Source organism: Pteropus vampyrus, unplaced genomic scaffold (genome assembly GCF_000151845.1).
Source record: "Pteropus vampyrus isolate Shadow unplaced genomic scaffold, Pvam_2.0 Scaffold53, whole genome shotgun sequence".
In the NCBI taxonomy this organism is placed as follows: domain Eukaryota; kingdom Metazoa; phylum Chordata; class Mammalia; order Chiroptera; family Pteropodidae; genus Pteropus; species Pteropus vampyrus.
The window spans coordinates 6,555,024-6,576,358 of NW_011888834.1; the positions used below are offsets into that span (position 1 = coordinate 6,555,024).

Genomic DNA, 21,335 nt, shown 5'->3' on the forward strand with positions numbered 1-21,335 from the left:
AAGATACAACTAAATAGCTGAAGTAGACTATAGAAAAAGATTTCATTTGTGGAGAAGATACAACTAAATAGCTGAAGTAGACTATAGAAAAAGATATATATAGAGAGAGAGATATATATATAGATATATAGAGATATATATATATAACTAAAATATTAAAGGTAAGTAACCTGCCTAGAAATAAAGTAGCTCTTTATTTCTTGAAAAGCAACTTAAAAGTTTTCAGTAAAGTATTTATTGTATTTATAAACTCTGCTTTAACCAAAGAGGAAATCATCAGAAAGACATGTTTTCTAAGATACTGGTTTTAGAGTTTCAGCTTCTTGTAAATTGGTTGATTGTGTGAGCTATTTCAGGAACAGAACTATATAGATTTGTAGACTTTTATTGTTCCTTGTTTATTTTTTTCAGAATACTTTTTGCATTTGGTTTGAGGCGAGTCAGACTTCTTATCTGAATTTCCCATATTCACATCTGTGTGCATATGACAGATTTCGGTCCTGCTGTGGTTAACTTAAGTTATCTGGCTTGTTCAACAGGTTCCTGGGTGGAGTTACCTATGAACAGCACCAATGGCAATGATAATGGCAATGGGAAAAACGGGGGTCTGGAACATGTCCCTTCCTCATCTTCCATCCACAATGGAGACATGGAGAAGATTCTTTTGGATGCACAACATGAATCAGGACAGAGTAGTTCAAGAGGCAGTTCTCATTGTGACAGGTTAGTGAGATCTGCATTTCGGTAGAATTCAGGAAACACGGGTTACGAGGTTAATTCTCATTAGAAAAAGTAAGTTGCTTACATCTTCATTTAACAAAATAAGATTCTTGGTTCATTGTAGCATGTGTATTTAAATCAGAGAACTAAGCGACAAGTACTTGGGTGCCTACTGGTTTTCCCCAGATTAAATCAACTTCCTTATCAGATTGTATCATTTTTAGATGTTTATCAGTTTAAAAAGTCAGTGGCATAAATGTTTACTTATAGAATTAATTTTTCTCCCATTTTATATGTTCTGGTTTCACAGGTCACATTTTGCTTTGAATATAGTTATCTCTGTGTATATCTGTCCTCTCTTCTGGATTGTGAGGCTACAAAAGGCACGAGTCATGTTTCATCTCTTTTGTACTCTCATATTAATGTGCTGGCGTGTAGTAGACACTCAGTGAATGTTTGTGTTGTAGGAACTGCAAGTTGATTCAAGTTATAGCAGTATTTATACGGTGGAAGCACCAACCAAGTTCTGTAAAAGATAGTTTATTTTGAAGACCATTCCATTTCCTCAGCAAGTTTTATTTCAGACGTCATTTTTCTATATTTGAGTTAAGAGACCGAGTTCCGCTGATAAAGGACTGCTATGGTGAAAGAGTAAGAATATAGAGATATGTATGAGTAGAATGAAACCGAGCTGTTGGTTTATTTTTTAATATAAGTGTCTCTTTTTTTCAGAGGGACTAGATGTTAAATTACAGTGATATGTTGAACAATTCTTAGACCAGTGGCAGCCATACTGATAGCATTCTGGGGTATGGATGATCTTCTGGTTAATTAAGAGTTAACAGATATCAGCCCTGTAAAAATGCAAATGCACAGGAAAAAGATTAAGGAAACATTTTAAAAAGTAACAGCGATTGTCTCTAGGGGATGGAATTACGGATTTTTCTTCTGAATATTTTTGTATTTTGTAAAAATTGTGTATATAATATAGCACATATTATTACTTATCAGAAAAAGTATAAAAAGAGAAACAGTTAAATCTTGTTTGAAATTCTTGTATGTCTTACGATCCACTGATGTTACCAGGGCAATAGTGGACTGGTTTGCCAGCTCTGTGACACACTGTGCACCCCACCATGCCATCTCGTCTCTGACTTGCCCCTGTGCTTCTTAAGAGCCTGGGATGACTCTAGTCATAAGCAGAAACAGAACAGATGGCTCTTTTCTGAGCAGCTTGCCATTGATTCCAGTAGCTACAGCATTCGTCTGTCTTTCAGAATTAAGTTTATATTATACAGGCCGACCTTGGAGATACTGTGGGTTTGGTCAGATCACCATGATAAAGCTCGTATTGCAATAAAATGAATCGTAATCTTTTTCCTGGTGGAGAGTCTTGCCTGTAATTTGTAAAAAATGCAATGTCTGTGAAGTACAATAAAGTGAAGCACAATAAAAATGCAAAAAAATAAAACAAAATACATTGATGGGTGTATGAAATTTTCTTCTCTTTATGGGCCTGTTGATAAGAGTTTTTCTATACACTCAAGTATATATGACCATTGATCATTGATACCAGTGTACCCCTTAACCTCCTGTTCACTTGGTGCTATCACTGAACAGAGAAAAAGTCACCTGCTTGCCTTTCTGGTCATTTTATTTCATTTATGGTAACAGTTATCTTTGTGACCGAATTCACCTTCCCCTGATTGTGTTTAAGTTGACTTTCTAAAGACGTGAAGTGAGTTATGGCAAGTGTTTTTGAACACTTTCCTATCCCTCAATCTCTGTATCTTCAGGCTCTGGGTTACAGGTCATCTTTCAGAGGAGTCCTAGAATTCTAGCTCAGTAATACTCTTCTTGGACATAACACACTTTAACGTTTAAAAGTGTCTTCAAAATTCATGTCATTTTAATTGGCATGAACATCTGTATTTGAAGTTGTTGAGAAGTGTTTCTTATAGATGGAGAGGTTTTAGGATTGTTGGATATTGGTCCCAAAGCTAATTTATGTTTGCTTCTATTTAAAAATGATTCCATATTTTTCTGTCACTGTGGTAGTTGTTAGAAGATAACCTTATGTGTTTTGCTTTGTGTTCCACACTTTTGTAGTTTTCAACACTAGATTCACCCAGGGAGATTTTAAAAATACCAGTGCACAGACCCCAGCCTTGAAGATCCTTATTCTCTTGTCACGGTGGGATAGAAACATGAGAATATTTCGAAAGATCCTAACATGAGCCAGTGTTGAAGCTCTCATGCATTCCAAATTGTTAGGAGTGGTAAACAGTTTACGAGTGAAGCGTTTAGTGTTTTTCTGAATGAGACGGGTACCAGTGGTAAAGCAGAGTGTAGGAACAGAGTAGTGCTCCTCGGATTCTCAGCTTTGTCATGCTGCTGCCTTGACCTGGTCATGGCTGTCTAAAGCTGACCCTTAATTTGATCTCTCATTGTGAACCCAACCGAATTATGAGCATAATGACAGTAAGCTGAGGACAACAAGAGTGCTTTGTTCTACTTGGTTCCTGTGCTATAGCCTGAGATTTCTAGTTCAAGACAAAAATTTTCTAAACGCATTAACATGTTTGTTTGATACAGAACCAGCTTTTCTCTTTTTCTGTCCTCATTTAAGGATCTCCCGTGTCAATTATAATAGTCTAGTCTCCTAGGCATAATCAGTCTGATACTTTTCTGGTGATCTTAATATTTTTGAGTCAGTCTCACCAACATCTCTATATGTTAACAGTGTACACATGCTCTTGATAATTTTAATAGTTAATATCTATTCTTTTGAGCAAATGAAGCCTGGAGCATTTTTTCATTCCTATTTGAATTTAGATTTTGGGGAGTGGGCTGTGTAGTGAAAGACCTAGATACTTGCTGTGGTTACACAAGGAATCATTGATAAAGCTAAGAACAGAACTTAGCACATTGTATTCATCTATTATATGAAGTACAGTTAATGATCATGTGTTTTTGTCTAAAAATTTATTTAAATTTTTGTAGTTCTGGGACTGTATCTTGTATTTTTCATTAAAGATTATATATTCATATGTAAGCTAATCTAATTCTCTCTGAAGCAGATATTTCTGAAGGAAATAGAATAGTGGTTCTCAAACTTTTTGGTCTCTATGCTCCTTACACTCCTAAAAATAATTGTTATCCTTAGGTGTCCCAAAGATCTTTTGCTTATGTGGGTTATATATTTTGGTATTTACCATATTAGAAATTAAAACTGAGAAATTAATTTATTCAATAATAACCCATCACATTTTAACATAAATAACTTTTTAAAAATGAAAAATAACTTTTCCATAACCAAAACAATTAGTAAGACTAGTGGCATTGTTTTAATTTTTGCAAATCTCTTTACTATCTGGCTTAATAGAAAACAGTTGGATTCTTGTCTGCTTTTGCATTTGATCTGTTGTAATATCACACATCATGGGGCCTTTGGAAGACCTCAATGTACACTCATGAGAGAATGAGAATGAAAAAGGCAAATAACTCCTAATAGTATTATGAAAAGAATTTTAACCTCGAAGTTCCTTTGAATGAGTCTTTGAAAACTTTTCACGCTTCGAGAACTGCTGGCGATGAATTATTTAATGATGAAAGAACTTTGAGACAAAGAACCCCCAAACTAGGTTTCTGAATTTGAGGATCATTAACCTGTATTGGAAAAAAAGTAAAAGTAAGAAAATGTGACAGTGTTGTGTGTTTAGGTAACATTTCCTATGTAAAGTTATCGCTGTGAAGGAGTTTATCATCAGAACATTTTGGGAGTAAGAGTGTCCAACTTCATTTTTTCTTGTATGGGGTTATGATATACTTTCTGACTTACTGCCTTTTCAAAGCCATACTATTGTAACTTTTAATTTTCTGATTTCCTGTAGAGGCTAATTTATTTGACAAAATGAAAATGAAAACTAATAGCAAAATTCTTCTCTTCTAGCCCCTCCCCACAAGAAGATGGGCAAATTATGTTTGATGTGGAAATGCACACCAGCAGGGACCATAGCTCTCAGGTGTGTGTGTATGTTAATTTATTTTTCTGATTTACAGTAAATAGGGAAAATGCAAAACTATGTTTTGCTAAAATGTATTAAGAATAAGAAGACTTTAAAAATTAGTTTGAGGCTATTTTAAGTTATTCAGTTTCTGATTTTGGAATTTATGTAGTCCTTGTACTCCTTTACAACTCAGAATTTGGGGACCCAGCACCCTAAAATAATTAGAAAATGTTTGTCTATAATATAGCAGTCCACTATTCCAGGCTAGTTTCTTGAGTTTATAAATAGCAACCGAAGATACACGTCTTATTTTAAGTCACAAAATAAAAAGGAAAGTTTTGTAGAACCAGGTATTAAACTTTTTTGGTGTCCAGAATGAAAGCAATGACTTTTTAGATGAATTTCAACAGCCAAGATAAAATTTATCTAAATTATGTGGGTTTCTTAAGTTAAAGAAATAATTATAGTCTATTAGGAGTTAATGTTGGAAATATAGATGGATATCATATTGGAAGCTTATAAAGGCTTATATTGTGAAATTTATGATAAGTAAATAATGGTTAATGATTTAGAATGTTCCTAGCCAGCCCTTTATTGATGTGCCACATCACCTAAAAGTGTCAAGAGTGCAAGGAACCATTGTCTTTTTCTTCTTTGTTAAGGTACTTGAAGAATATATGTGAGTGAATGTCTAAATGAATTCTCACAAAATCTTTGTTTTGTGGGTTTCTCACAATATAATGTCCCAAACCCTTTCACTAGAAATGATTTGCTTGTTATCTTGGATCTACCCCGTATTCTTTCTGTGTCAGTAGGCCGCATCATTTCTCCCTACTTTGACTATGCTCTATTTGTGCTGTTCTCTGAAACCGAGAAAATATATAGGATTGAATACAAATTTATTTTATGATGAACTTTATACCTTGTAGTAGCAAGGCCCTCATGTAGGACGATAAGATGTCTGACGAGAATTGTTGAATTGTTGGCTTCCGTATGTTAGTTTTGCCAGGTGCAGTAAACTGTAACAATGAAAAAGAAAGTGTATAACGTTTCCATGGCAAAAATGTTCTAAGGAATCTTAAGATAGAGAAATGAAATTAATTCTTCGCTGCAGTCTTTCCTGAGGGAAGATGTCCCCAGTCCATATTGTCTTTTGTACAGACAAGTTGAAAATCTAGATTAACATTTTCCAAAACGTGTTGAATAAGGTAGTTCTGAAGTCAGATAAGTGGAAAATAATGCAGTGCCTGGGCTCTCTCACTGCCCCCCTTAAGTCACAGCGCACAGCATATTAAAAGCTCTGACAGTTCCTACAGTAAAGAAATATGTTTGTTTAAACCATATATCTCCCAATTATTTATTTGACCTCCCTTCCCGTCCGCATACACTTTTTTCTCTTAATAATCTACCTAATAACCTAATGGAATTCTTTGATAAGTGCTGTCCTGCCTAGCTCATGGAATGGCAGGTATACAATTAGGTTTAACTGATAATTGAATTTTAAGTGATTTCTAGAGTTATAAATGTAAGACATTGCCCTCTGTGTCAGATTATGATAGGATTGCTAGTGAGATTCCTATTTATGAAACAAGGACCTAAAAGAACATTGGTTGTCATCAAGCCTTGAGTAAGTGATATTAAAAGTCATATCAGTCAAGTTTATGTTTTGGGAAAAGCAGTCTAACTCCTATTAAAAAATTATATCTTTAGTTGAAAATCACATGATATCACTTATACGTGGGATATAAACCTAAAAGCAACAAATGAGTAGGACAAACAAACAGAGACTCATGGACAGGGACTGTAAGCTAGTGGTTACCAGAGGACTATGGACAAGTGGTTACTAGTGGCGTGGGGGAGGAGTGGGGAGGTAATCGGGGTAAAGGGGGTCAAATATAGGGTTTAGGGGGAGGGCGAAGTGGGTTAAAGGGATCAAATATATGGTAGCTGAAGGAAACTGGACTTTGGGTGGTAAACACATGATAGAATATACAGATGTCAAATGATAATGTCCACCTGAAAATTATATAATTGTATTAACCAATATTATCCCAATAAACAATTAAAAATTAAAAAAAATTATATCTTTTAGAGTAAGACTTTTAGTGAGGGAGAAACCAGTAGATATAATTTATTTAAACTTTCAACAAGACTTTGAAATAGCTATTTTTAATTGAAAAAAATGATAATTTAAAAATCACTTTAGAGTTTGGGAAGGTGGGTTTTTTCCTGAATGAGAAGCAAGTTTAGGGTTAGGAAACATAAACAGTTAAAGGACTGTTAATCGTACTTGCTCTTATTGCCTTTTATATGCCTAAACCCAGAATATGTAACATTTTTAGCCTTTTCTAGGAGGAGGAAGGAAATGCATTAATATTTATTAGATATAAGTGCTATATTTATTTATTTTCTAAAGATTTTCTCAATTTTAATGTTCTCAGCCCAGTCTGAAAGAGCTAATACCTCCATGAACAAATGGGAAAGGTAAAGCTTTGATTTAGTTACTTGTCTAAGATCACAAAGCAAGTAAGTGATAGAGTCAAGGTTGAAACTGGGGCTCTGAGCCTTGTGGCCCCTGTTCCTTCTACTAAAAGAAGTCAGTGATTAGGGTCAATTTCAGGAGGGCTCACAGTGTCAAGAGAATGAACTAAGACATCTGGTGAGTTGCAATACGGTATGAGGAAGCCTGAGGTGTGTGTAATGCATTTGGGAAAAAGATCATTCAAATATACTTTTAGGATGATAGTCCTCAAGTGTCTCAGGTTTATAGCAGAAAGTAGATTGTAATTGTCTCTTAAAGGCATTTTTACAGTGTGTTTCTGGGACCAAAGAGGCCAGTATTGTGTTGGGTATCATTGAAAGATGATAGAAACTGAAAATTGCCTTCCTTTCCCCACTTTTAAAACTACGGTGTATCTGAACATGGACCCCAGTATGCAGTTTACTATCCATGTTTGGAAACCTAAACAAATTGAGGTGGGCCAGAGAAGGAAAATGTAAGTGATTAGAAGGTAAGGGCCTTCCACTTGAGAACTGGCTAAAACAATCAGAATATTCTATCTGAGTAGATGTAAGTGTAGAGAAAGGTGGTTGATTTGGTCAAAAGCATGACTTTTATTTAACTTAGATTAAGTGCATTTTTACCACGTTCTGGAAATCCAAGAGTTGGAAGACAATCTAAAACCAGAAACTGGCAAATTTAAGATTAATAAAAGGAAGCACAGGGAGTAAGTAGTAAATGGGAGAGCTAGAGAGTTTATGATCCTGATTCTTAAGGTAAGCATTCTAAACTGATCTGAGATTTTTTTTTTCTTTAGTAATAGTCCAAAGATAACTCTGCTTCACTCAACTTAGAGAAAATTCTGTCACCTTAAAAAATTAGAGCATAAAGTCTTATTATATTTTCATTCCCTTTGGAAAGTATCATATCCAATCTGTTCACAAATTTAAACCTAAAACTTTGAGCAGTTTTAGAGAGAGACATGTGAGACCAGAGATGGAAACCAAATAGAAGCGACCTGCAGTGTGTTGAATATAGTCAGATATTGTGTGTACACAAATTGACCTATAAGTAAATTGTAATGATTTATTGTTTTTGGATTTGGGATGTTTTCAGATTTACTGTAAAGAGCTAACTCATGATTCTGAGTAATCTCAATATCCAGTGGGAAAAGCTTAATTCTAAAGGCTAATTGTGTCATTCAGTGGAATTTGCCAAGTCCAGCAGAACTAAATAAGAATGATACTACTGAGTAGCAAAGATCCACAGGGATTTTTGCTTTCGGTTTGATAATAAAAGGGACTATCTGAAGCTGCCTTCCCCAGGCAGCTATTCCACAGGGAACTAGACCTGTCAGAAACGAATCACAGAGATTTGTCAGGCTTTACATTTCATAACTACCTACTGAAAAGAATGGAAGCTCTGATCAAAGGCTGAATCCTATTCTAACAAAATAACAAATCAGAACAATTCTTAGCTTTGAGATCCTTTGGTTTGAGGTCATAGAATCACATTCTTTAAAACCGATTAAAATAATGCTGAGTCACTTAGGAATTTCTTATTCCTGTGGGTTCTATTGAAATTTTGATTGTTCTTTGCCTAAAACTTTAGGTTATCATTAGTAAGAAAATGGATTTCTTTTTCATTTATTTGATATGAAAAATGTCAAATTCTGAGTCAGTATAAAATAACTTATTCCAAAAAACTTTTGGCTTAAGTAGTTTTGAGTAAACTTTGGGCAATGTTTGGATAGTGATTTTACTCCCTTTTAGGAAGTAAAACCTGATGCTTAAGAGTGGGGCCTCTAGGGGGCAGTTTGCCTGGGTATGAATACTGGCCGTGCTATTTTATACTTATGGAACCATAGCCATTTACTTAATATATATCTCAGTTTCCTCATCTATAAAATGGAATATTAGTAGTTTCTATTTTCACAGGGTTATTACAAGGTTAAAGTTAATGCATGTAAAGTGCTTAGAATCATGCTTGTCTCTTGATACATGCTTAAATAAATACATTATTTCTTCATCACATCTCCCAGTAGTTTTTCACATCACTTTATATTTGTTAGCATATATTCTTTGATATGTCTCCTAAAATTTTAAATGCATACAGAAGTAAAGAGGATATTACCATGGACCTCCATATAAGCATCACCCAGATTCAACAATTATCAAGATTTTCCACACTTTAGTTACTCTTATATCCAAAACACCTTTTTTTCAGGTTTATTATTATTTTTTATTAAGGCATAATTGAAGTTTCAGGTTTACATTCTGTGCTTAGATATAACAAAAGTGAAACAGGTTCTTTTTAAGATATTAAATATTCTGATCTTAGACTATTTTGTCAGTCTTTTTATAAAAAGCGCATGTTTTTTACATAAAAGTTACTAATGTACATACATACAGCCTTATGATTTCATATATTTTCTGTTTAGCTTTAATCTTTTGTGGTAGGAAGAACTGGTCTTTTTTTCTTTTTCAAAGTTTGAATTCTTCTTTACAGTCAGAAGAAGAAGTTGTAGAAGGAGAGAAAGAAGTTGATGCTTTGAAGAAAAGTGTAGACTGGGTGTCGGACTGGTCCAGCAGGCCTGAAAACATTCCACCCAAGTAAGTTCTCGCGTGTTTCTTTTCAGTGGACACAGTGGATGCATATGCAGTGGACCTGCTAATTCCCAAGATTTTTTCAGCAAATGCATTTCTGATACCTACTTCTGAATTTCTTCCCCCAGGGAGTTTCACTTCAGGCACCCTAAACGTTCTGTTTCTTTAAGCATGAGGAAAAGTGGAGCCATGAAGAAAGGTGGTATTTTCTCTGCCGAATTTCTTAAGGTGTTCATTCCATCTCTCTTCCTTTCTCATGTTTTGGCTTTGGGGCTAGGGTAAGTACTGGTCAATTACTTTTTTTTTTTCATTCATTTTATACTCATGTTTTATTTCTAGATGTAAGAAATATGTGTGAAAGCAGTTTGTATTGTTTTGCTTTTAATATTTTGGTGCAAATAGGGTGAACTTAAGAGAATTACTAAAGTTGATATATTATTGGTATAATGAAAATATTTTTAATAGAGTTTTTTTCCTTATTTGAGAAAGTTATTCATGTTAATTTCCTAAAATAATCATTTTTTAAGTGGGCTCTTCAGTTTTTTTCTTTTGGGGATTTGTTGTTTATAAATTACACAAGATTATCTCAATTTGAAAGTAATCTTTAGTGTGTAAATTTGAAGTTGACGTGAGCATGTTTTTTCTCAGATGGGACAGTGCATCATTTTATTGACTAGTCATTGAACAAAACTGGTAGGTTGGTTGAGGATACTGTTTTTTTCTCTTTGTAGTATTTTCATTTGTTTTTCTAAAATTGGTCCCACATTCACCTGCAATTCATTAATTTCCGGTATCTTACATTTTTTGCTTGATTTGAATAATTGAGGAAATGTATTTTTGAAAGATTTTAGGAGTTAAATACTAGCTGTTAATTTTTTTCAAGACATATCTGTTATTCTGTCTAAGCATGTCCAGTGGGTCATTTTCTTTTTTCTTTTCTTTTTTTCTTTTTTAAAGATTGGTCTTTTTTATATTCACTTCTCAGTGTTAGGTTTGTGGCAACTCTGAATTATCAGAATACACTCTTTTATTTTTATTTATTTATTTTTTTATGCCTACAGCACCCGGTCTTCCTAGATGGTCTCCCAACCAAGTACTAACCAGGCCTGACCCTACTTAGCTTCCGAGATCAGATGAGATCGGGTGTGTTCAGGGTGGCATGGCTGTAGACCAATGGGTCATTTTCTGTATATACCATGCAAAAGATACATCATCCCTTATCTTCCTTTTAAGGAGCTCAGCGCTAGAGAAAGATGTTCATGGTCATGAACATGGGAACATATGCATGACTTTCCCACACACCCCTTTTGTCTTTTTGGGTGCTTGATCTGCCTTTTTTGATGGTGAGGACAGTGATCACAAACATCAAAGTGGAAGATGTTTGTGAAGGAAGGGAGTATGTGAATGTCATATGGGGCTGGTGTCAGGGCAGGGATAGGAGTTTAAATTCCCCTGTAGTGTGGACTGCACAGTAGTTCATTTTCTCTCAAGAGGTTGATAGTTGTACCCTGCAGTATCTCTTCCTCTTATGAATCTTCAGACTGTTTCTCTTGCTGGTGTAAGTTTAACTGCTATTATAGATGAATGTATAAAAAAGGATTTTAAAAAGTTGATTGGTTTTATTACACTGGGGTCAGGGGTGGGGCTAGTCCCATATTTGTCTTAACTTCCCTTTTGCTTATGTTATTTAAAGATAAAAGACACACTTGGCACAGAAAAGTAATACTAGGCTCTTAATCCTTACGTTAAACTGTTGGTAGGAACCTTCTAGAAAGCACTGGCAGCTTTATAATTTGTCATGTTATTATATTTTCTATCTGAAGTGTCAGTCAATGTGGCTGAACTTTTGGTCTACCATAAAGGAATATCTCAAAGGAGGTTGGTTGGCTTTGCTTTACTCTTTGGAGGGATTCATTCTCTCTAGCTTTCCTTTGTCTAATCACTGCCCCTGTGCTGTCTAGTCCTGCCTAATGAGTTAACAGTCATATTAAACCAGTCTGGCTGGCTGGTGACTAGTTTTAGTAAGTCGGTGATGTTTTCAGGGTGTTAAAGGAACTGTGCACATATGTACCTCTTGAGCCTTTTGAAAGGACTGGAAATTTTAGTTTTTAAGTTGAATTCAACCTGTGGACAAGCTAGTGTGTGGAACTGTTGAAACAGATGAAACATGGCACATTCTTCTTTGCTTTCAGCATCTATATTGGGAAACGACTGAGCACACCTTCTGCCAGCAGCTATTGAAGGAAAGAAAGCCCCTGGAAAAGCGTGTGACCTGTGAAGTGGTGTATTGTCACAGTAGTTTATTTGAACTTGAGACCATTGTAAGCATGACCCAGCCTCTACAACCCTATTTTTACATATCCAAGCTCCAGTAACTCTCAAATTCAGTATTTTATTCAAACTCTGTTGAGGCATTTTACTAACCTCATTCCCTTTTTGGCCTGTAAGACACTTTAGAATTTCCTAACGGAGTTTACTGTTGTTTAGAAATTTGCAAGGGCTTCTTTTCCGCAAATGCCACCAGCAGATGATAATTTTGTCAACAATGCTATTGTCTCCTTTTAGTACCACCAGACTTAGACCTGCATCATTCATGGTATAAATTTTACTGTTACAGGATAACTACCATCTCTCTCTTAAAACAAGATGAGTTTAGCAAATGATATAAAAGCTTAATTGTTTTGTTTTGTTTTTCAAGACAAAGGCAAGCTTTCCTAAGCTTGAATTTCTAATTATTAAAAAAGAAAACAAGAAAAAACAAGCCACAAGAAAAAAAATATTCTGGGCAATAAAAAATTATTATAAACCAGCTTTGGAGCCACTTTTTGTCTAAGCCTCCTAATGGCGCCTTTTAATTTGTAGGAGGCGGGCTATATAAATTATAGGTATGAAATAGAATAAGAACTAAAATACATCAGCAGATTTTAATACTAGTATGTTGTAATGCTTTCTTTTCTATGGTGTAGAGTCTTTATTTCTGATAAGGAACGTCTCAGGCCTAGAAATACATGAAATTGCTTTTGGGATTTTTGTGTGTATGTTTGGTATTTTTATGTTGATTAGCTGCATGTGAATTTTTCATGACTTTCTTTAACTTTTTTTTCCTTAAGAAGAGACTTTGGAATGAGGTCCAGTTTGTGGTATAAATGCAGGCTTCTTGTTTTAGGAAGCATCACATTTACTCTGAAGCCTTTAAACTCTGAAGATAATTGTTTCAGAGTTATTCCAAACACTTGTGCAACTTTGAAAAACAGACTTGGTTTGTGGGAACAGTTGACAAAGTTCTGAAAAGATGCCATTTGTTTTCTTCTGATTTCTCCCTTTTTAACGTTCACTGTACGATCTTCCCAAGGTGATTCCTGCGATTGTGCAGGTACTGGTCATTTTATCCTGTAGCCATCTTTTCAGTTATGCTAAACTCCTGAAGTTCCAGAACCCTTAACAACTTCCTTCAATGACATACTTTCCTTTGTTTGTTTCTAAAATGTGAAGCTTTAGGACCAAATTGTTAGAAAGCATCAGGATTACCAATTATTTCAAGTAGATTTATTGGATTTCAGAACACACAGCATGACTCTGAAGGATACTATTATGTTTTATATATAAATAATTACTGTTTATGACAGACATTACTATTGAATATTTAGAGAACCATTGTTAATTTTAAAACTAGCAGTCTACTCATTAAAGTACATAGGTCGACTTAAATAAAAACACCATGACAACCAGGTTTGCCAATTTGCAGAAACTATGTAACTCTTTTCTCTCTCACAACAAGTTTTGTAAAACTGATGTGGTATAGTGGAAAATAACATACAGATTAAACAAAAAATTTCTGACTGTCTTTTTTCAAGAGTATATCTGGGTATCTTTAAGAAAAAGATGATATACCCAAAATAGTTTTCTGAATTATTTTACTTTTTTTTTTAGCATTTGATGATAAATAATTTTGGACATCTTTTTATTATACCTTGTTTCTGTCTTATTCTTAAACCTGGTAACACTCTATTTGCCTTCTATAACCTATTTATTTCAAGTGTTCACATTTGAATTTCTTTGCAAAGAGTAAATTTGATGGCCCACTGATTTTGAAAAGCCTGAATAAAATTGGAAAGGCTGGTAAAGTTAAGAGAACTAAATAACTAAACTGATATAATATCCAATTTGTATTACAGTTGTTATCATGGGAAGGAAAAGTAAAATTATTCTTAAAATAAGAGCGACTTTTTACAGGCAGTACATCATTGTTCTCTCTTGAAATGCAGTAGCAATTCTGTCAGTAGTGTGATTGAACTTGGATATATTTATGATATTTTTTTTCAACATTGAAAGTAAATTTAACTCTGCCCTTTTTCTGAAAATACCTGTGAAATTTTGGACTATTAAATGATCACAGTAGAACTTCTCATAAGATGAAATCGTGCAGTATTTGTTGATAGCCCTAACATATGGGGTAAATGTTTATGCTCCTACTCAAGATTTGTGTTGAACAGAAACAGATTGTGTGATTGGAAAGGAGAATCCAACAATTAACAGTTGACATTTTAAGATTAATGTTTAAAAAGCTTTATACCTGTTTACAATTTGGGGATGAAAAGGCAGGTTTCTTTTTTCTTATGTTTGATGAAAACTGGCTTAAAATATTTGTAAATAGGATCAAGAGCAAAACTGCACAAACTTGTACTTTGAAAAGTACAACAAGTTACTTTGATTGCAGTAAAAATATTTACTATTCTAAAAATGAAAATTGAAGACTTAGCCAGGCAGATGAGTTTTTAAAAGAACCAATTGTTGAAATTATTGGAATTAACTGAGCCAAAGTGAATATGCATTCTTCATCTATTTAGTTAGTTCTTTGTATCATTATATACAGTTTACAATACATGTATAACTTGTAGCTATAAACATTTTGTGCCATTAAAGCTCTCACAAAACTTTTTCTGTCAGTATTTCATTTTATGTCGTGTGTGTTGTCTGGGAGTTTGGAGGAGATGAGGGCTCACTTGCCTACACAGAAATTTTTCATCGAGTTCCTCAAAATACTAGAGTGCCTGAATGTGCCACATGCTACAGGAGTGAATGATATTCCTGTCGTCCTGTGCTTCCTACTCTCAGGGAGACAGTCACCAAACGATGTGATGTAATTATTGGTGAAGTGTGTCTGAAGTATGATGGGGCCATGGCATTCAGAGCATTCATTCTGCCAGATAGCATCAAGACATTATTCACAGGGAAGATCACATTGGAAAGACGAGTAGTGTTCAGGCGCAAAAGGGAATTATGGGCATGCCTGTAAAGGGAATGGCAGGAACTGACATGGGAAAATACATTCCAAAACTACCATGGAGTTCACTGTGGCTGGGAAACATGGAGCAAAGAAGAAACTGAAATGTTGAACCAGACTGAAATTTATATAGCATTTTGGGGGTTGAACTTAACAGTGTATAGTCAGTGGGATACCTTCGAGGGGCTTATTTAAAGATTGAAGAGTTAAGTTTTAGACAGTTAAGAAAGAATGAAAGTACCAGAGATGACGAGGTAACGTCAGTTCTCTAGGTAATGAAGTTGGGCCTGTCCTGGGCTGTTCCTCTAGGGATGGGGAAGGTGGGCCAAGGTCGACATGTAGGTATGAGGCACAAACCCGGAATCAACGTGGGAAGGTGATTTGGAGAGGAGGAAGGCATGTGTGTCCTGTCTTGCGGAGGAGAGCCTGAACATTTATTGATGCTGTTAACTTCAGGGAGTGCGGGCAGGCAGAGGTGGGGGGAGAGGGTCGGTTCCCATTCTGAATATGTTGAGCCTGGTTTGAACATAACCACTTCTTGTATCGAACTAGAACTGAGGAGAAAGTCCTGGAATCTAAATGAAATACACTGAGATGCACATGCTTCTGATATTATGCAGTATTTAAAGTTTTGACCATGGGGAAGAAAGGAGTTAAAATAGCAGTGAAATCTAACATTTGAAGACTGAGCAGAAGAAAAGCTCAAAAAGATGAGTGGTGTAAATAGCATGGCAGGAGAACCCCCAAAAGAGGAGGAGGCAACCAATCCCATCAGATGTAGTGTTTAAGGAGGGCGAATTGAAGAGGAGTTTTGAATTTGGCAATTGAATCACCACTGATGGTCCCAAGAGCATTTTCTGTAGGAGCAAAAGGGGGGTCCCGGATACGATTGTATTGGGTCGATGAATGAATAGCAAGTAAAGTGTTGGCCTTTCTCAGTAAATTTGGAGATGAAAATGAGGGGGAGGATTTCGAAGAGACAGGATGGTAGGATTGTTTAGCTCAGGGCGTAGAGGTAGGAGTAGGTTTGTAGGCTGAGGAGAGAGTGCAAAGGAAATATTAAAGGTACAAGGGAGCAGATAATGGAATAAGATCCCGGAGGGAGTTGGAAGGGTACGTTAAAGACTCAGAGGGGAGATTAACTTTAGAAAGGGGGAGAGAGACTCTTGGAGCCATTAAAAGTTCACATAATTTGAAGCATCTGGGGTTTCTTAGTTTTTCTGAAGTAATTCTGAAGAATCAATTTATATCCTGAAACCCACAGCTAACCAAAATACGAGACTTCTTATTTAATATTCTTAGAAATTAATATTCTTAGAAATTGTCAGCTGTTTTAATGATAGATCTGAGAAATAATCTGAGTAAACACACCAGGCAGTCTTGTCAGCGTGGCATAATTTGTTATGTTTGGCAACACTGATAATCCTGAGCTTCAAGTTATCCATTTGGACATCACTAAGTTCATCATGAATAAATCTGAAACAATCTATACACATTTCAACCATTTCTGAGAGTTAATTTTTCTATCTGTGCTTTTATAAATGCTCTAATGTTCCTGCCAAAGAACCCATATTTCAGGTGGTGTAATTTGAGTGGAGGCCGTGGTAATGAACATGGTCTTCATTCCAGTCTAGAACACGGGAGCAAAGAGATTGTTCAAATCAAAAATGTATTACACGAAGTACAGGTAGGAACTGTACTTACCGGGGGAGATCATTGCAGAGTTTTAAACAAGACCAACAGGCGTAGATTTGCATTATTAAAAGACTAATCTTTTAAAGAATGAACTTGAGAAGGACAAGAATGGGTATGGGATGACCAATTAGGAAGATATTATGGTGGCTTAAAACTAAGCTTGTGGTTGTGGAGATGAGGAAAAAGGATCTGAGAAATAACCAGGAAGTAGAATCAGTAGGGCCCAATGAATGATGAGATATGTCCCAAACGTGAAAATGGTTACTCCTAGGTGGCTAACTGGATGGTGGTTCCATTGCTTGAGGGACAGCCGGTCTAGTGGTTGAGGGCTTGTCAGGTAACCAGGCCGAAGTTGGACGAGGTCATTGGATAGATGAGTCTGGAACTCAGAGGAAAGAGCTGGGCTGCAGATACAGATTTTGGTCTTAATCAGCAAAAAGATGGTAAATGAAACCGTGGGATAGAGAGTGAAAGGGAAGAAGGAAGGTCTAGGAAGAACCCTAGAGAACCACAACACTGACGATTCGCGCAGAGGAGCAGCTGGAAGGGGGATGGAAAAAAAGTGCCGGAGAGAAGGAGGGCAGCCAGGCGTGGGAACTGAGACCAGTGTTTTTCTAGAGCCACAATGCCCAGGGTTGTTTCACTGTCCATTTAAATGAGGACCACTGCTTTCAACAATATGAAAATTGTAGATCGGAACCACAGCCCGTTGAGGAGATTATGCCGGTGGCGTGAGAAGAGGAACAGCAGGGGCAGCCCTTTCTGGAAAAGGTGGCCATGAAGGAGAAGAAAGGGGTTGGTAACTGGGTGGAGAGGGGCGCAAAGGAGGATTTTTAAAAGATGGAATAGATTTGAGCATATTTAAAAAGGATCTAGTGGAAGCTGGAGATAAAGGAGGGATGCAAGTTCACAGTGTTTTGTTGTTTTTGACGTACTAAGTTCTGTGTCACACAGAAGGGTAAAGCTGCCTCAAGATTTCTCACCTCCAAGCCCTGATTTCTCCGTAAGGCCACTGAGGACAGCCGCTGAGCACAGCGATATGTTTGCTTTCACCATTAAACCAATAAATTTTACTTGCAAAAGGATTTTTAAAGGCGTGTTCGCAACTACGTCTAATACTTGCAATTACACCTTGAATGTGAATTGAGGGCACAAGGCAGAGAGCTGAATGGTTCCTCACAATCCAGGGAGAGACGTTCGGGCTAAGTGTAGGTTCCTAGGGGACAGAGAAGGAGCTGGCAAGAGGAAAGAGGCCACAGAAATTCTCTAGCGGAGAAGAACTTGGAATGTAAATCTCTTTTTCCCGAACCAAATCTCCAGTGAAGTCTCCCTTGTTTGTCCCAGAGACTAAGTGGATTATTGAGGGGGGAGGAGGGGTACTCAAAGAGATGAATTTCATAACTGGGCCAAAACTATAATTCAGAGAAAGCCGTATTTACCAAATAACTTATTTTTCCCATTAAAAGTTATGCTTAATTTACATAAAGTAAAACTCTGTTTAGTATACAGTTCTGTGCTAGTTTTGACAAATGTATATACAGTTGCATAACCACCACCACAATCAAGATGCAGAACAGTTCCATTGCCCACCCCCAAATTTCCACATCCTCATGTTTATCCTCATATTAAGAACAAAATACTGATTGGAAAACTGGAAACAACTTCAATCAGTGGTAGTTTGCGATGCTTAAGTAGTCACCTGACAAAAGAGTTTTTTTAAAAAAAAGATGGGAACAGGCAGAGAAACTTTACATCGATTTAATAATTTTACCAGGGGCGTGGCATCGTAATTGCAAGTGTTAGATGTACTTGCAAACATGCCTTTGAAAATCACTTTACAGGCAATTTTAGTATATGTGCTGCCAAAGTGAGCACACTTTACAAGCAATATTTATTCGATTAAATGGTGTCATAAGAAGCTCTCTCCAACCTATTCTAAGCAAATTAAGTAGATTTAGAAAAAACTTTTAAGGGGAGAAAGCCATAGGCACTCTCAAAACATACTAACCAACCACCTCCATAAGCAGAAATATAAAACTGTGAATAGAAGTGGAAACTGCGGGCCTTTCTGAACTCTAGTTCAACAGCAGGCTATGGAGCCTCACACCCTGGAGCTGATGGAGTAAAGCCATCACTGTCAGTCTGGCTGGGAGCCCTGGGAGACTGGACAGACACCACAAACCACACAGGTCGGGGAGGCCCCCTGCACGCAATCACACTACAAAGACCTCTGTCATTGGATGAGCCTGCATACCAAGATTCCAAAACATGAAGATACCTAACGCTAAAATAAAGCAGCTCTGCTTCGAACTCAACTGTTTCTGTGCCAACTTGGGAGGGGAGGAGGTGCACAGGACAAATTATCATTTCAGAGCTTAATTTCCCAGCAAACTGAAAGCTACTGAATAAAGTCGTTTGAACTTTTTGAATTAGGATATAATTATTCAGGATTTATTTATTTTTTTACAAATACACACACACACAGAGACTCCCCTATCATCAACACACCCACCAGAGTGGGGCCTTTGCTACAGTGGATGAACCCATATGATTACATCATTACCACCCAAAGTCCACAGTTCACATTAGGGTTCACTCTTGGCCTTGGACATTTTATTGGTTTGGACAAATGTATAATGACATGTGTCATTATAGTATTGTACAGAGTATTTTTACTGCCTTAAAAATCTTCTGTTCATCCCTCCCTCTGTACTAATCCCTGACAACCACTGCTCTTTTTACTGTCTTTGTAGTTTTGCCTTTTCCAGAATGTTATATAGTTGGAATTATATAATATATAGCCTTTTCAGATGGGCTTCTATCACACAGTAATTTGCTTGGAAAGTTCCTCCATGTTTTTTCACGGATTCATAACTTATTTTTTTAAATTACAGAATAATATTTCCTTGTCTACATGTACCACAGTTTATTTCACCGACTAAAGGGCCTCTTGGTAGCTTCCAAGTTGTGGCAATTCTGAATAAAGATGCTATAAATATCTGTATGCAGGTTTTTCTGTGCACATAGATTTTCAATTCATTTAGGTAACTGTCAAGGAGTGAAGTTGCCACATCACATGGTAAGAACACGTCTAGTAAGAAACGATCAAACTGTCTTCCAAAGTGCCTGTACATTTTGCGTTCCCACCAGCAGCGAGTGAGAGTTTCTGTTGCTCCACATCCTCACCAGCATGCGGTATTGTCAAAGCTTTAGATTTTAGCCATTCTGATAGGTGTGTAGCAGAAAATTTATTGTTTTAATTTGTATTTCTCTGATGACATTGGGATCTTCTCATATGTTTATTTGCCCTCTGTTTATCTTCTCTGCTGAGATGTCTGTTTAGGACTTTGGCCCATTTTTTTTAATCGGGTTTTCTTATTGTTGAGTTTTAAGAGTTCTTTGTATATTTTGGATAATAGTCCTTTATCAGATGTGTCTTTTGCAAATATTTTCTCCCAGTCTGTGGCTTGTCCTTTCATCCTCTTGACACTGGCTTTTACAGAGCAGAAAATTTTAATTTTAATGAAGGGCAGCTTATTCTTTCTTTCAAAGATTGTGCCTACCTAAAAAGTCATCGCCAAACGCTAGGTCATTTAAATTTTCTGCTATGTTATCTTCTGTGTTTAATAGTTTTGCATTTTACATTTATGTCTGTGAGCCATTTTGAGTCATCTTAACCATTTATAAGTGTACAGTTCAGTAGTGTTAGTTATATGCACATCGTTATGGAGCAGATCTCTAGAACTTTTCCATCTTGCAAAACTGAAACTCTACACTCATTAAAAAACCTCTCTCCTTTCCCCCCAACTCCAGCCCCTGACAACCACTATTCTGTCTCTTTGAATTAGCCTAATCTAGTTCTCTCATTTAAGTGGAATGATATAGCATTTGCTTTTTTGTGACTGGCTTATTTCTCTTAGCATAATAAACTCAAGGTTTATCCATGTGACAAGTGTTCATTCTTTTTTAAGGCTGTGTAATATTCCAGTGGTGGTTTCCAGGGGCTAGAAGAAGAGGGATGGGGAGTTACTGTTTAATGGGTATGGAGTTTCAGTTTGGGAAGATAAAAAATTCTGAAGATGATTGGCGGTGATGGTTGCACAGCAATGTGAATGTACTTACTGCCACTGAACTATTCGCTTAAAAAATTAAAATGGTAAAATTTACATTATGTATATTTTACCACAATAAAAACAGGAAGGAGGATAATGATAGTATCTACCCAACAATTTACTGTGAGGATTAACTGAGCTATTACATATAAAGAATATGGAGCACTACCCAGGAGTAGCAGATGCTCGGTGAATGTCTGTGTTATTATTTTCTGAACATATTCCCTTTAACAAGATACATGCTCATTTTGCTCATTTTATGGACAATTGTCCTTAAGAGTTGCCAACTGGGTGGGCATGTCCCCTTCAGGAGCCACCAGAAGTGTCTCATTTCTCTCAAGAAAATGGGCAGAATTGATTAACTTGATCTTACTGGTTTTTAACCTTAGTTATAAATTAATCATTTTT

The 21,335-nt window shown here is 36.2% G+C and overlaps 1 protein-coding gene and 1 non-coding gene across 3 annotated transcripts in view; one reads left to right on the top strand and one right to left on the bottom strand.

Moving 5' to 3' along the window:
- The window catches only part of BNIP3L (BCL2 interacting protein 3 like), a 21,315-nt gene extending 6,541 nt beyond the window's left edge, over positions 1-14,774 (top strand). For both annotated transcript variants that reach the window (XM_011360297.2, XM_023530742.1), the window contains exons 2-6: positions 540-723; positions 4,673-4,745; positions 9,739-9,842; positions 9,965-10,114; positions 12,029-14,774. In XM_011360297.2, the coding sequence (XP_011358599.1) occupies positions 540-723; positions 4,673-4,745; positions 9,739-9,842; positions 9,965-10,114; positions 12,029-12,077 (560 nt within the window). In that variant the 3' untranslated portion in view covers positions 12,078-14,774. The remainder of the gene's footprint in view (positions 1-539; positions 724-4,672; positions 4,746-9,738; positions 9,843-9,964; positions 10,115-12,028) is intronic.
- Positions 10,889-11,007, bottom strand: LOC111739729. Its single transcript, XR_002780364.1, has one exon. It is a non-coding gene; the product is annotated as a 5S ribosomal RNA (ribosomal RNA).
- Positions 14,775-21,335: the final 6,561 nt, after the last annotated feature.